This window comes from Cryptotermes secundus, unplaced genomic scaffold (genome assembly GCF_002891405.2).
Source record: "Cryptotermes secundus unplaced genomic scaffold, Csec_1.0 scaffold1950, whole genome shotgun sequence".
Taxonomy (NCBI): domain Eukaryota; kingdom Metazoa; phylum Arthropoda; class Insecta; order Blattodea; family Kalotermitidae; genus Cryptotermes; species Cryptotermes secundus.
The window spans coordinates 279,527-296,450 of NW_019721536.1; the positions used below are offsets into that span (position 1 = coordinate 279,527).

Consider the following 16,924-nt stretch of genomic DNA (forward strand, 5'->3'; position numbering starts at 1 on the left):
TGACGGGAGAGGTGATGTCCTGGATATTGTGGTCCATAAAGACGTTCGGCTCTCAGAGGTCAGAGTTCTCGACATCATGGATTCGGATCACCTATCTATAATGTTTTGCACGTGGGGGACCATGTTAATGCCAGAGAAATCTTGGATCCAGTTGAAAACTTCACAGACTGGGAGTTGTTTCAAATCCTCGCCTCTGCCTTGGTATCACCCAGAATCAAAATTAATTAATGTATAGAAGCTGACAAAGCAACTCGTGATTTTGCAGCCTCTACAACTTCAGCGTGTAGGTTGGCGACCGAAACAACCACAACTTCAGTTTGTAATCGCGGCCCATCTGTCCTACAACGACTACTCAAGCACAAGAAGAGGCTCAGAAAACTTTGGCAAGAAACCCAGGATCCAGCAGTCAAAACGGCAGTGAGCTGGGTCACTAAAACTATAAGGAGAATGGACCGCAAGAGGGCACAAGAACAGTGGGAAACCAAGATACAGAATTGTGAGATTACACCTCGTGCAATATGGCCTATTGTGAAATCCCTCAAAAAGAGGAGTAGAACAAAGACACCAACTGTAACTCTAGGTCCTTTTGGCCAGAGGATAAGAAACTTGCTAAACTAAGTCAGTCTGGTTGACGTGTGCATCACAGTATGGCACTCCAATGTATGAGGCTAACGGATCACGTCTCTCTGAATTTCAATAACAATATGTCAATGGCTGCTGTATTCTTGGACATTGAAAAGGCCTTTGACACAACATGCCACCCCGGCCTACTATATAAGCTCACAGAGTAAGAATTTTTGGCCAGTCTCATTAAGCTGATTGCTTCATTTCTAACAAACAGAAAATTTAAAGTTTCAGTAGAAGGCGAAATTTCTTTGCCCAGGAAAGAAGCGGGAGGGGTGACACAGAGTTCCGTCCTTGTCCCAGTGCTGTACAGCTTATATATAAATGATGACCCCGCGGCACCTGGAATACACCTTGCTCTGTTCGCGGAAGATACTTGTATATAAGCAACAAACATAAGACGGGTTGTCAACAAACTCCAGCGTGGTCTCGCTGATGTGGGTTCATGATGTCAGCACTGGAACTTAAAGATCAATAAAGGGAAACTCAGGCTATTCACCTCTCCAGAAGGCGTAGAATGCCTGAGGGCGCCTTACAACTAAACAGAAGGAATATCCCATTTGTAAATAGTATTAAATATCTCGGTGTCACCTTTGATAGGAGGATGACATGGAGACTACACACAGAGAAAACCGCAGCCAAGGCCTTGGGCACGTACATTAGGACACACGCTATATTCAAAAGCAAGCATCTGAGCACACATATTAAATTAATCGTGTACAGAGCAATAATTAGTTCAATAATGATATATGCCTGTCGCACCTGGGAGTTTACAGCGGATACTCATTTGATGAAACTGCAGAGCTTGCAGAACAGATTTCTCTGCACAATTGGCAACCTTAAGATGCGCATACCAGCCCATGGTTTGCACTTGGCGCTCAAAATTCCGTATGTGTATGATTACTTACTTACTTACTCATGGAGCTGAGCCCTTCTGGAGGAACCGCCAATTCTGCTGCTACTCATGAATTTCCCATCTTTTTTGGAACCCGGAGGTTCATTACCGTATTCACAAGAGCCCTCCACAGGTCCCTATCTGGAGTCAGTTCTATCCAACCCATACCATCCCATCCTATCTCTCTAATATCCATTCTAATATTGTTCACCCACTTATGCCTTGGTCTTCCCAGTGGTCTCTTTCCTACTGGCTTTCCCACCAATATCCTATACGCATTCCTCATTTCCCCCATTCATGCTACATGCTGTGCCCACCTCATTCTCCTTGAGTTGATCATTCTAATTATACTTGAAGAAGAGTACATGTTATGAAGCTCCTCACTGTGCAGTTTTCTCCAACCTGCTGTCACTTCATCTCTCTTGGGTCCAAATATTCTCAACACCCTGTTCTCAAACACGCTCAGTCTATGTTCCTCCCTTATGTCACAGACCAAGTTTCACACCCATACAGAACCACAGGCAAAATTATAGTTTTGTGTATTCTAATTTTTATATTTTTGGACAACATACGAGAAGACAAAAGGTTCTGGACTGAATGGTAGCAAGCATTACCTGAGTTCAATCTCCTCTTAATTTCTTCCTGAATCAGGTTTCGATCTGTTATTGTTCTTCCCAAACGACACAACTGTGCCACATTTTCAAACATCTGTTTCCCACCTTTCTGTCAAGACTTTGCCCTGCATTCTGGTGACGAGACAGCAATATACACGTATACTTAGTTTTCTCTGTGTTTACTTCTGGATCAACCTCTTTACTTGCATCAATTAAAGTTTGCGTGTTTTTCGTATGATTACATAACTAAATCATGGAGGAGGCAGGCAGATGTCATCCTAGATCATGAAAATCCAAATGTACGTGCAATTGGACAAGTAGAAGCCAGGCATAGGACATATAAAAGGCTTAAACTTGGCGGCGGTCAAGCCCACAACCGTTCAATTGTCTAACTGCTGTTTCTGAGTGTTAAATAAATTGATCATAGGCTGCTGCACATTCCTGCACTGACAGATGTCCCTCTACATGTCATATTTTAATTTCAGTTTATACTTGTGAAGAGTGTAAAAAATGTATATATCATAGTGTGACATGTCTAACTGTTGCTGGGCAAAGGGAAGTGGAACGAGTTACCACAAAGACAGACCCTTGATAAAGGGTCGGTTGCCAAGTTAGGAGAGAGTGGAAACAAGGTTACGCAACAGTAAGGAAAGCGGTGTTTGTCCGTGCCGAGCTCAGCCCGTGCAGCGACTGTTGCTAGGCAATCGGTAAACACGACGTCACACAACAGTGAAAGCTATCACGTAACTGTTTTCTGTGCTGTCAGTGCGGAAGCTACATAACAGGAGTATTCGTCAGTGAGAGAGTAACCAGTCAGTTGCAGCCTAGCATTCACCGGAGTGAATGGCAGTGACTCCAGCAGAAGTTTCTGTGATACTGCAGTTTGCAGTAATTGTGAAACTGTGAATAGTGTAAATGTTAGAGCGAGTGGAATAAATTCGCTATATCCAAGATGGCGTGAAGTTATTTGTCGCGTGACAGTTTGGTGCCAGAAGTGTCTACGAACTTAAACACGCCACATATTAGATGAATATCTGACTTTAAGAGTGCACCAAGTGTTATTATGTCGAAAAGAGAACGGAAAAGCAAGAGATGCAAAGAATAATCGAAATGCTGGCAATAATTGAGGCGAAAATGGACGTTGACAAGGAAAAAACGAAGTACAATAGAAAAGCCTGGCGAGAAAATATTGCCGACCTCAGTGGACATGAAACCTGAGGCGGCAGAACAACGAGAAGTCCCCGTAGAAGACGCCGAAATAATGCCGGTCAGAGAACCGAAGAAGAATAGGCGTAGGGACCGAAAACTGGCCGCAGAGCGTCGCCGCCAGATGAAGAAGGGCCCATTGTCGGGATGGGTGCCGAAGAAGAGGACTGGCCGTCGCCCACAAAGGGACGAGCCTCAGTGCGAAAGTGGCACGGCAGACAAATGAAACCGGCAGAAACATGTTCGGTCGTCCAAGAATAGCCTGGGGCAAGAGAAGCGTCGGTAGGAGAAACCGCACCAGGGCCATGATTTAGCGAGCAACCCGGAGAGTGCGGCCACTCAAGATGAATTTACCGACGCACCATAAAGAAACAAAGGATCAACGCGGCAAGCGGCCGCTACAGGGGAGAAAGAAAAGGACAACCACGGACGGCATCTGGAAGTGGAGCCCGGGACAGCGAGCAATTCTGGGAAGCGAAGGAACACTAACGGAAATTTTATATGAGATCTACGGTCAGAAAAACAAGAAACGAATGCCCAAGGCTTCCAGCAGGACGCGGAGAATCGCATACTGGACCTTGTGGAGGGGTCGACCACCTCCAAAACGGAAAAAGAGACTTCAAGAAGAGGAGGAACCGGCAATGTAGAAGTACCGGCTTCCCCGGAGAGAGTGAATATGCGATGGATGAATGTGATACAACTGTATCTCCTGACAAGTTAACAGGAAACCGCTCGAGACGAGCTGGTCTTAAGAATGGAGCGGATACAGCGGTTGAAGAACAGACAACGGGAAGAAAGGAAACACCGAGCCAGGGGAAAAAAAAAAGAAAACGTTGCAAGCATAGCCTCGGACGGAAAGGACCGGTGATGCACTGTTAGGTTATTCGGGACGAACAGCCTTAAGAAGGGAGCAGTGTGATATGTCTAACCGTTGCTGGGCAACGGGAGGTGGAACGAGTTACCACGAAGACAGACCCTAAATAAACGGTCGGTTTCCAAGTTACGCAACAGTAAGGAAAGCAGTGTTGGTCCGTGCCGAGCTGAGCCCAGCCGAAGCGCGCTGCTTGCTACACAGCAACGCCTTTGTAAACGCAGCATCACGCATAGGGGAGCCCGTACGGCGATTGTTGCTAGGCAATCGGTAAACACGACGTCACGCAACAGTGAAAGCTATCATGTAAATGTTTTCTGTGTTGTCAGTGCGGAAGCTACATAACAGGAGTATTCGTCAGTGAGAGATAGTAACCAGTCAGTTGCAGTCTAGCATTCGCCGGAGTGAATGACAGTGACTCCAGCAGGAGAAGTATTTGTGATACTGCAGCTTGCAATAATTGTGAAACTGTGAACTGTGTAAATGTAAGAGCGAGTGGAATAGATTCGCTATATCCAAGATGGCGTGAAGTTATCTGTCACGTGACATACACCCAACACGTGACAATATATTTACTCTTGTGAGAATAATGTAATCTCAGGTGGAATAAGCTGTAGAACGTGTAAACCAATTAAAAAAAAAAGCAGCCTTCTGGGATTTGGCACCGTGAACACCACATATACATGGTGCCAAATCCCAGAAGACTGCTTTCTTCATAGTCACCACCGCGAAAGCCTCAAATCTTACAATTAAAAAAAGACTAACCATTCCTTTTTATCATTAAGAAGGGCCAATGAAGAGGGAAAGAAACAAAGGTCTAGACACTAAACCAAAATAAGTGCATGGGTTCCAGCGGGGCCCGATGCCAGGAGTGGCTGTGCCGGCAGTATGCTTCTGCTCCGCATCTGCACTAGTGAAGACAGCACCACACACTGCTAGAGGGTGCAACACACAAGCAAGAGGCATGTAAGTATAAAGCAAACCAACATAATACAACATTAATAACAACCAGAAAACAATAATTAAATGTGTCATTTTGTAGATTACAGATTGCACACATAGCAAAACAACGGGCTAATGAATAGATAAAACAAGCTGCTGAAACAAAATTTCTTGAATAAACACATAACTCTAAAGAAGTGGACGACGCCCATTATGAATTGGAATAGGATTATATAAAAATTTTGGTAGAAAATTTTAATAGATTTAAGTAATTATTTGTTATTTTTAAGTGGACTGCAATGCGCGATTTTAGCGCACTTCAGAACAGTGTAACACTGAGACGCATTAAAATAACTGAAGATGGCTGTCTATGGCCGAAACATGTTGTTAAGTGGTGAATAAACAATTATTGCATTATTGATGGACTGAGGATAAATATACGTCTGTTTAACTCTATTTGCAATAAGAATGAACTGTGACAGGAGTGGATAGAATAATCCATTACTGAATCTACTTACAAAAATATGGGAGAAAACAATTGGATTGTGAATTGTTCACTGTTAGGTTAACAGAATTGTCTTACGTCTTTTTCAAAGGTAGATAATGTCTACATAAGGCCAACTTCAAATGCAAGTAACTGTGTGTGTTTCCAATATGAATAACTAACTTATCTGACATACTTTGGTAGCTTAAGATGTCTGTTCTTGGACTACAGAAGTTATTCTGACAGCTGAGAGATGTAACTGATGACAGCTGAAATAATTTACTTAACGGACAAGTGATATAACATATCTGTACAGAAATTCTGAGATAATTTTGAAACATTCTGAAATACTTAAATAATTTTACAAGTTATCTCGTAGGCTAATGAGTTACAAGAGCATGTTATATAAACCCGACAGTGACTTCATTATTTGTTCAACTGGTACTTCTACCATTGATTTTGCAGCTGCTATGTAATTGACACGTTCCTGAATATTACAATGCCAGTTTAAAGTTGTGGACCATACAGCCATGACTGAAACAAACTAATGAAAGCATTTTTGATTTTAAATTAAATCTAATCAATCAGAATTACTGGGTTTTTGAATGTGTTCTAAAAACTAGAAAACACAATGTTTCGGGAATTGGATCTGTTTCTGTGAGGGCGGGGACGCCTACTCTGTTAAGTCCCTTAGAAAGAGTTAATCTCAATCACTGGACAACCTAATCTTATCAAGTTATGCTAAAAATAAAATCCCATTTACAACTCTTAAAGGAAGTACGTGAATAGTTTAAGGAAATTTAAAGACATTGTTGAAGTGACATAAAATACTGTGGAGAGGCGGGAATGAGGGATGGCCTAATGCCACTGCCAGGGGCGATTCATTTGTGCGGTTCCCCCTGATCGCAACCGCTTGAGTAGCAGATGTCGCACTCCCACTGACCATCTGGGATACCCCCCCCCCCAAATATACACNAGGCTTGTAAGGGTTCCATTCTTAACAGGACCAGACCACCTATGCCAAGGTGTGAGGCACTGTGCTGAGGGCTGCGTGGCAATGGGGTGGTATTTAGCCAGTGTCGTGAACGATCCCCTCGAGGCACCGGGCAGCATCCCGTTACCTTCATGCCTTCCAACCGCATGGGGCACTGCAGGTGACGACCTGTTAAATCCCCACTACTCGTGGGACCGCAACAAAAACCGAAATAAGAACACAACTAGTCCTAAGGACCTAAAAGAGAAGAGGAACTCCCCTTCAAGGAGATCCGTGCAAGAAATACTTCAGCAGGGGCCTGTAAGCTCCCGGTGCACCATTAAGGGGCCCGGTTGCAAACAACAAACTTGCTGTTGAAATTTCAGCCAGAGGCAGGGACGAACCAGCGTTGAGAAACCTGCCTGAGGCAAAACCAGGGACCCCTTCTCTTGGGTGTCAGTGGCCCTGACACATCACTGCACTTCTGGCATACATACAGCAAAAGAAGGATTGGCACACCTAGCCTCTGGAGTAGGTGGATTCCGTCTGGCGAAGAAGGCATTGTCTGGATGCCTTAGACAAAGGCTGAAAAAGGCAAAAGCAAGGGTAAGCGAAGCAGGAACGGGGAGCATTCAGCAGCAGGAAATGAAGGAGTGGCCAAGTAGGGGGAAATCCTAACTGAAACTCTTAATAGGACAAGGTCTGAGGGCAGTACCCCTAAAGAAACGGCCAAGCCTACAAAAAGACCCAGGGACTCTAGTAGACCAGGGACATACAAGGAGGCGTTGACCTATATAAAGATAACTATCTTCAAGAAAAAACATCCTGAAGATAAGCTAACAGAAGATGAACAGGAGGGTATTCTAGAAGAAGTGGGAAGGGTGTTGCATGGGACACCAATAGGAAAACTACCGCACCTAAGTCCTATAGACTGGTGGGAGGTGCACTTATATATGCATATACAGAGTGTTTCACGACTTTAGGGCATAACTGCAGGAGGTGATTTCCTAGGTCTTTGTGATCAAAAAATTTCATATAAACATGTGTCCGATTTTGGACGGTTACGGAGTTATGACCTTTTTTCATTCTCATACACGCCCTCGTATGAACCGTGTCTGTCAGCTGGCAGGTCGCTATCTTTAGCCAGCTACAGACAGAGCGTTCTCGTTATCTCGACACTTGAGGGCTACCTACGGTGGGGCGGGGGGAGGGGGGGGCTTGGTATGTCCGGTGTGGTTCACAACCGAGCGGCAGCCTGTGTTGCGGCCAGCGGTGACATTTTCGAAAATCAGCTTTAAGCACCAATCAATTCAAATTAAAGGTGATTTCACGAAGTTAACTTTACATTCATACTTTAAATACAGCATGTATTATGGTGGTTTATTATTTTGTTCCATTTACTGTCAGTAATTGTTACCTTCTATTCTGAGTTTAAAACGGTCATAACTCCGTAACCGTCCAATATCGGACACATGTTTATATTGTCGCGTATCGGGCGTATATCGCGACAAATAAATTCTCGATGTATTCGATGTAGCGAATTTTATTTCACATTCGCCCATACAATCACCCAAATTACAGATTTACGGTTACTGCTATCTGCAGTATCACAATTAGTACACTCCAAATGCCACAATACAACTGACTGGCTGACTCTACGTCTCGACTCGGCGACTGTTACAGTACAACTCAGTACAACTGAACTGTGAATAGCCTTCGCTGCGCCTCATGTAGCCTCGATCGGACCATACGGAAAACGGCCGCGTAATAGGCCCCCTCTTTGCCTGGCGCTGTGTTGCTATGTAACGCTAGCGGAGGTAACCGCTGTTACTATCGTAACGTCGCCGCTGTTGACTCGCGTTGCCTAGCGACCGCGNCGGGCCAAACATCTGATCAGTGGTTTGTCAGAGATGGTGACAAACACAGGCTGGGATCAGGGGCCAAGATGAAGGCTGTAGGTGCCAGGAACCTCCCAAAGCCTGTTAATAGCTCTCAGGACAAGGGACAGAGTAGCCCAAACAGAGGATAAGCTGCTAAGATGGATTTGGAATATAAAACCAGGGCTGCACAGGGAGAACTGGAGAATACTGGATATGCAGTCTGAGACGAAAGCCAGAAACTTATCCTACACATAGATCAGGACCCCTTTGTGGCTATCAAGAAGACTGGATACAAGATCTTTACAGGACTTTCACAGGAAACTGTTATGGTCTGAAAGCTCCAAAAGCTGAGAAAGAGGAAGAAACTGCACTAAACACAGTAGTCTCAGAATCGGTCTCTGAGGGGGAGGGAGGTGAAACACTCACTCCCTCGGATGGCCAGAAAGGAGCAGCAGATGCAAGAAAAGACGCATCTAGCATAAAATCCATCCCAGCAGATCAAGGGACCCCCTCTGAAGGAAACCTGGGATGACAGGAAGGAAAGAAAGAAAGGTGGAGGGAATGGACACAGACCACTCCCCTAGCCAAATAAAGAATGAACATAAGGATTTAGACACACATTTCAAACATACACACAGCATAATATTCGTTCAGCAAAGCAACCAGGGCAACTCTATGCCAGCAGCTAGCTGAAGGGAGGGCAGATATAGCACTAATTCAAGAACCCTGGACATATAGGGGCCAAGTGAGAGGGTTAACTAATTCTTGGGGAACAATCTGTTCTGTTGTACCCAGAAAAACAAAAGATCCTGCATCTATATCAGGAACCATATTAATACCTTACCTTTGCTGGAGCTCTCTTCTAGAGATGAAACAATGGTGAGAATAACATACACATATGGTGGAGGCTGTTAAGGAGCTCATTGTTGCTTCTGCCTACTTTCCATATGATTTAGATGAACCACCACCAACCAAGGAAGTGAGGCACATCATCAACTACTGCCACAGCAGGAAAAAGCAACTCATCATTGGATGTAATGCCAATGCACACAACACACTGTGGGGGAGCACCGGAACCGATCCAAGAGGAGAAAGCCTCATGGAATTTCTGGTGAGTTCGAACCTGAATATTCTTAATCATGGTAACGAACCTACCTTTGTGGTTTGCAACAGGAAGTTATTGGCCTCGCACTAGGCACCCAAAAGAAGAAAAAAGAAAAGGAAAAAAAAACACACACACACACCCATCTGGTAAGTATAAGTAACTGGTATATTTCTGATGAGCGGTCTTTGCCAGATCACAGATACATTTGCTTTCAAATTGGTAACATATCAACAAATCAAGCTACTTTCAGGAACCCCATAAGAATCAAATTGGAGTCATATAGAGACAGCACAAAAGTGAATCTGGGAACCTTATGGCATAGATTATGCAGGACAAAGGACATAGATCGGTCTGTTGACCAGTTGCACAGGCCATCATCTTGTCCTATTATCATAACTGCCCAGCCAAGACCACTCACTCACCAGGGAATAAAAAGCTGAGTGAGCTGAAAGCCAAAAGAAGAAAGCCATTTAATATAGCAAAAAGAACAGGGTTAGGGGACACCTATAAGGAAAGCCTCACCTGTTATAATGAAGAAATAAGGAAAGGCAAGCGATCCTCATGGAGGAGGTACTGCAAGGAGATCAATGATGTACCAGGCAGCGTCAGACTCATGAGGATCATAGTAAAACAGGCGACTAACAGAGTTAGCACTGTTAAGCTGCCTGATGGTCAGCATACTCAAACTGGGAAAGAGACACCAAAAGACCTGTTTGGGGTTCAATTTCCTGATTCAAAACCGATTGATGAGTCATATGATGATGGACAGGGTCAGCAGCAGAACGTGGGCATAAGCGGACGCATTACGAACAGGGCAGACTGGAACCTAGCCAAGCGCGTCATCAATCAATTCAAAATTAGATGGGCTTTAACCTTTAAGTGACGGCCCTTTAAATTCCGGTAATGGCAGCGGGACGGATTTGATTTAAATACCCGCAATTTTAAAGCAATAAAAACTGTAATCATTTCCTAAAATTGCTGTGATTTCTACAATTTTTGTGATAAATGAACCAAATAAACGCTGTTTTTTTCTAGAAAGAATGTAGAATCAGATATTGTAATTTACAGACTTTATAAAATGTGTAAACATTTTTAGACTGATTCCAAGTAAAAAATTCCCAAATTTGTCGGCTCTCTACAAGAATTCAGAGTTCTTGGAACGAAGAATGTTGTATGTAAATGTTGCAACACAGCAGCGGATGGTTTATGTAGTCATGTTTAGTCCTGCATGTCTCGAAAGATTATACACGTACGTCATTTCTTCCGTATGCAGAGATGTGGGGTGAGTATCTATTCGTATACAAGAACCTTGATTGTTTATTTTCGCTTGTCGCAAAACAACAAGCTCTCTGTTCTCACTCTGCTGGAAGTAGATTATAAGTACTTTCATGGTTAGCATCCTAATACTGCCAAGCAGTATCAAAAGCGTGAACCAACCATTGTGCTGTCTCGTTAGGAAGACGCTGACATATTTCAACTCATAAACGACTCCGAATCAGATTGTTGTACATTCAATTCTGAGAGTGGCGTTGAGGAAAGTGAATCAGAAATTGATTTCGACGAAGACCCATCATCTTGGTCGGCAACCTGGGGACCACCACACCAGCATGGGAAGAGGAGTGTGAATAATTATTCATGTGGAGCTGTGGGCAAACTGTGGCAAACAGTTATAGCATCTGTCGTCGAACCTGGAAATGGACAAATAAACTATTTTTCCATCTCCTGGATCTGAACAGTTACATCCTGTTGTCACACAGAGAATTTCGTCTCGCTCTTGTGCGGAACATGCTGGAAGGGGTCCACCTCGCCATCAACGGCCCAGGGGTCGAACCCCTGCCGTTTTATCGGAGATATCTCGATTATAGGAGGCCAAACCACATCACTGGCCGACTTCCTCTACTTCGCAATTGAGGTGTCGTATGTGCTTTTCGCGTGGGAAACGAAGAACCGTCTAGACAAAGTGCGTGAAGTGCGATGTCGGACTCTGGATTTCCGGATGTTTCCAAGATTTCCACACGAAGCCAACTTCTGTCAGATGACGCAGGTGGGAAGAGAGACAACTTATAAAGCTGGTGACCAAAAATAATGTAAGTAGGAAAAGAATTTATAACTTAAAATTAGATTTTAAAAAGCCGGCCGCACGCGTGGACTGCGCGACGACATATGGCGTCATTCGTCCCCTTGACTTTATTTTCATATATGGTGTCGCTCGGCTCTTAAAGGTTAAATATCTTTAAACCATTTAAGTCTGTGGGAACAGATGGAATTGTACCGGCACTTTTACAGCAAGGGGCGGAACATGTAGCCCCACACCTATGCCGCATATTTAGAGCCTGCATGGCACATGGGCTTATCCCTGCGGCCTGGAGGCTAGTTAAGGTGACAGTTATTCCTAAGCCTGGGAAACCTGATTATACTGAGGCTAAGGATTATCGTCCCATTAGCCTGTCGTCTTTCCTTTCGAAGACGATGGAGAAACTAGGGACGGTGCACTGAAGAAGTATTTTATACACCGAAACCAACACGCTTCCCAAATAGGTGTATCTACTGAAACTGCACTGCATAATGTGGTTTCATGTACAGAAAATGCCATCGACCACAAGGAGATTGCCCTTGGAGCATTCCTTTACATTGAGGGAGCTTTTGATAGAACCTTATTTGATACCATAAAACAGGCTGCTGAAAAGCATGGTACTGAGCCCGCTATATGCAGATGGATCTCTTCCATGTTGGAAATCAGGAATATAAATGCTACATTGTCATGAGAGTCAATGGGGGCGACTGCGGCCAGAGGGTGTCCAAAGGGAGGTGTGTTGTTGCGTCTGCTGTGGAGCCTCGTCATGGATGATCTTCAGGGCTCAACAGCAATGGCTAATAGACAGTAGGATATGCTGGTGACAGAGCAATCCTAATTAGTGTAAAATTCCTTCAAACTGTGTCAGAGGTCTGACAAACAGTCCTGTGCACAGTCCAACAGTGGTGTGAAAGAATGAAGTTGTCTATCTACCCATGTAAGATGGTAGTCATAACCTTCGACAGGAAGAGGATCATAAAGGGGCTTAAAGAACCGATACTCTTCAAAAAATAATCCAGTTATCCAGTGAAGTCAATTACCTTGGAATAACACTGCACAAGGGACTGAGACAGAAAAAGCACCTGGAGAAGTTTATCAACAAGGCCAATACGACCTTCTGGACATGCAGAGGTATATTTGAGACAATTTTGGGACTGAAACCAAAGGCTACACAGCAGTAGTAATGGAGTCCAACTGGGTCCAATCAGCACGGCGGCCAATGATTGGCCTATTGTACCTGCCCTGGGTGATTATGATTATGGAGAATTTGGTGGAATGAAGATTGACAGGGGAAACCGAAGCACTCGGAGAAAACCCGCCCAAGCGCCACTTTGTCCACCACAAATCCCAATTGACGAGACCCGGGATCGAACCCTGGCCGCCGCGGCCCATTTACACTGAGGTAGTAAGACCCATAGTTACTTATGCTGCCACTATATGGTGGCCCAGAGTTAAACTCAAAACAAGTTAGGCAGAAGTTAGGAAAATTCAAAGGATGGCCTGCCTGGGAATCACAGGAGTAATGACAACAGCTACAATAGCTGCAATTGAAGACATCCTTGGGCTCCCCCCACTGTAGTTGCAGGTTGATGTGGAGGCCAAGATAGGAAACTACAGACTACATTGCTATGAACAATGGAAACACAAATCTGAAGGTTCTGGACATGCATACATGACTCAGGACATGGAAAAAAAACCTATCCTACAGATGGGTTCTGACAGAATGATACCAAGACATGTCTGTGATAAACCATTCATGATCAGATTCTCTGACAGAAGTGAATGGAAGAAGGGGTTTCTACCTGATAGAACAGAGGGACTAATTTGGTATACAGATGGTTCCAGGAGAGAAAAAAGGCACTGGAACCGGGGTGTATTGCCATGGAACATGGAGGAAAGTTAGTTTTAGTCTTGGGCAGTACATGACAGTATTCGAGAAAGAATTATACACCATCAAGGCATGTGCAGTTAAGAATCTAGATAGGAACTATAAGAATAGGAACATCTATATAATAGCAAATAGTCAAGCTGCAATCAAAGCACTTGGCAAACATCGGATTACCTCAAAACTCGTTTGGGACTGCCACCAATCCCTCATACAACTGGCCGAACATAACAGATTTCAGCTGATATGGATGCCAGATCACTAGGGTATTGCTGGCAATGAAGCGGCAGATCAGCTGGCATGAACAAGATCTGAACATCCATTCACAGAACCTGAACCAGCTTGCAGCATCTCAGTTGGAGTTGCCAAGAAAGCGGTCGGGGACTGGACTAACAGAAATCACATATAACAATAGAAATCCAAAACTGGACTCAAACAGGTAACGGAACATATATCAGGTCCCTCCACCAGAATAACGAAGGATCTGTTGGAATTAAACAGAGACCAATTAAGGTGGATGATATGACTGTTCACAGGACACTGCTACCTAAAAGGACACCTTTTAAAGCTGGGATTGACAGAGGATCCCACTTGTAAATGGTGCCTGAAAGAAGACGAATCAGCCAAACATATTCTATGCAATTGTGAGGCCATAGCTCATTTAAGATTTCCTCACTTTGGCCAGTTCTTTACGTAACCAAGTGACTACTATGACACCTCCATAAATAAAATACTGCATTTCATTCAAAGTGTAGGATTAATAAGGGGTTAATTAAAAAGGAAGCACAATAGAACATTGTTGGTCATGATGCAAGGGCTGGATTGTGGCCCACCCCTCTTACATATATATAACATAAAATATTTTCAAGGCTGAGCAACGATGTTATTGTGATTGGTAATGACAAAATGCGTCATTTGTGAGTCAACTGCAATCACTGGTGAATATAAACTGAATATATTGCTGTATCCTTTCAAAACATTCTCACAGCCCATTGTAATTTTCAGTGTTCAAGTCATACTAAAATTTACCTGTGGATTTGGAGGGGGGGGGAGAGAAAAAATGCTGAAATACCAGTATCTCATAGGATATATAATGAAACATCAAGTCCCTGGTATCTTCAAGCAATATTTAAACATTTACTTTCTACAAACATTTTTAAACAAAGTATACAAACGGTAAAAATAAATGTACAACTTCAGACTTCCATTAACACAATTAATACAAGGAATACCACAAATTGTGTAAATACTATAAAGGATGCAGGTTCTTGTCTAAGAATTGGACAACACAGATGTATAACTCAGTGTGTTATACAGAAAGATTAACATGGTGGATAGCCATCTTGAGTATTATATTTAAATTCAGTTCTTACATAGACTGCCTTCGTTCTGACACACATACTTTCATACTCAAAACCACTCACTGGTCAGTGGTACAGCATCAGAATTCTCCTTTCATACTGGTGTTTCATGATCACCTTCTTCTATTCGTCCCAGACGCCAGGCATTCGGATCAGCTGCTGTAAAAACAAAAAGTGAATGCTCATCAAATGGCATATATCTCACAGCACACTCACAGACACAAACCAATATAGTAAATCATGAAGCAATGCTTTCTTCCAGTCAGAAAAATATCAATATTTTTTAAAAGAGGAATCTTGAGCTATTAAAATTTTTGATATACCAATAAATATTAAGGTCCAATAAATGTAACAAGCTTAAAAGGTGAATATAATAGTTTGCCTTTACAAGTTTTGGCCAGCACTGGTCATCATCAGGTGTAGTCAGCATTGTAAAGAAATACTGTACATATGTGTTTGGACTTGATTTATAATAAAGGGATTTTTCCTAGCATTAGATCTTGAACACTAAAATTCTACTGCTGGATAAATAAGCTGTATATGTTAAAAGTAATTACTTAAAATCCACTAAAATAAATTCAAGGTTGAGGAATATAACGATGGCATTTGTTGTCTTACAGATTGTTGTGTTGCTGGCCACATGTCCATCTGCAAATGTAATACAGTGAAAGCACGATTCATCGTTTTTGTCGGGGGTTCTGAAAAAAACGATGGATTCGGAAAAACGATAGATGCTTATATAAACGAATAGAAATGGTCACATTTACCTATATGTATTTACTAAATAAAAAAATGTACACCAATGATATTATTTCCACTGTCAAGTCAAAAATGCATTACTTCTTTTTGAAAAAGCCATTGATCCTCATTTGTTTAGTAGCACCTATCCTTTTCAAACAGAATCATAAATTTTCAGTGTTAACGATGTTCGAATTTTGGGCTGATGGTGGCATGCCTAGTCGCTGGGCTACATCAATCCTCTTCTATGAAGCGCAGTCGTTCTTCTAAAGTTGGAACTTGTTTCATAGGAAAAGCTATGTGTGTCAAAAATTGTTTTAAAGATAACGAGGACTCTAACAATAACACAAAGCACTGCAGAGGATCCAACACATTCGAAAAAGAAAACTCAAATGATTCAAACGATTCACAGCAACATACATGTAACCTGGCCACGTCGTAGCTCAAGCGGTTGGTCGCTAGCTTCTCAATGCGGCGGCCCGGATTCGATCCCGGGTCTGGTCAAGTGTGATTTGTGGTGGACAAAGTGTGTCATAGGTAAGACGAGCTCAGGGTCGCATAGCGCACAGCTAAGGCCGAAGGTACACCAAGGAAACTGCAACCGCAACACAACCGTGATTTCTGAGAATTGTTATCAGCTTGAATTGAACACATGTTAGTGAAAGGAGCAGAGCAAATTGAGGAACGGCAACACAACTTGCGGAGGGACCGAGAAACACAATTTCCAGGCAAGGGAGCATGTTTAGTCCTCTCACAATTGCGTTTCTGTGCGGTTTCCTATTATCAGCTAATATGTAACGTGCTTCGGTGATTCATTTCCACTTCCTCAGGATAGTAATCAGTGAGACATTAAGGTGCTGAAATCTAAAAACTCATTTATATGCAGTAAATTCAGTCGTGTCGAGCAATTAAGGGTTGACTTTATGATATTCCAAAATGAATGTTTATGATTTAGATCTTCTGCTAGTAGTGTCTGAAGTATAAAACTGAGGAGTTCAATGATATCTGCAATGATATCACGCGACACTCAGGATTGCTGTATATGTTATCAAAATTTCAATTCTCGAACAGTATGACCAAGCTTATTGGATCCTTTCTCTCTCAACATAAATTCATAGTTTCGGTTGAAGGCGAAATGTCAATGCCAAGGGAAATGGAAGCAGGGGTTACAGAAGGCTCGGTCCTGCCCCTACCCTTTTCAATATGTATATTAATGATGCCCCCCAAACACATGATGTTCACCTGGCCCTCTTTGCGTGCGACATCTGTCTG

The 16,924-nt window shown here is 43.1% G+C and overlaps 1 protein-coding gene across 1 annotated transcript in view; it reads right to left on the reverse strand.

The window, feature by feature from the left end:
* Positions 1–14,747: 14,747 nt before the first annotated feature.
* LOC111875582 (popeye domain-containing 2-like) overlaps positions 14,748–16,924 on the reverse strand; it is a 100,819-nt gene continuing 98,642 nt past the window's right edge. The window contains exon 6 of the mRNA XM_023871933.1: positions 14,748–15,073. Within this exon, the coding sequence (XP_023727701.1) occupies positions 15,009–15,073 (65 nt within the window). The 3' untranslated portion in view covers positions 14,748–15,008. The remainder of the gene's footprint in view (positions 15,074–16,924) is intronic.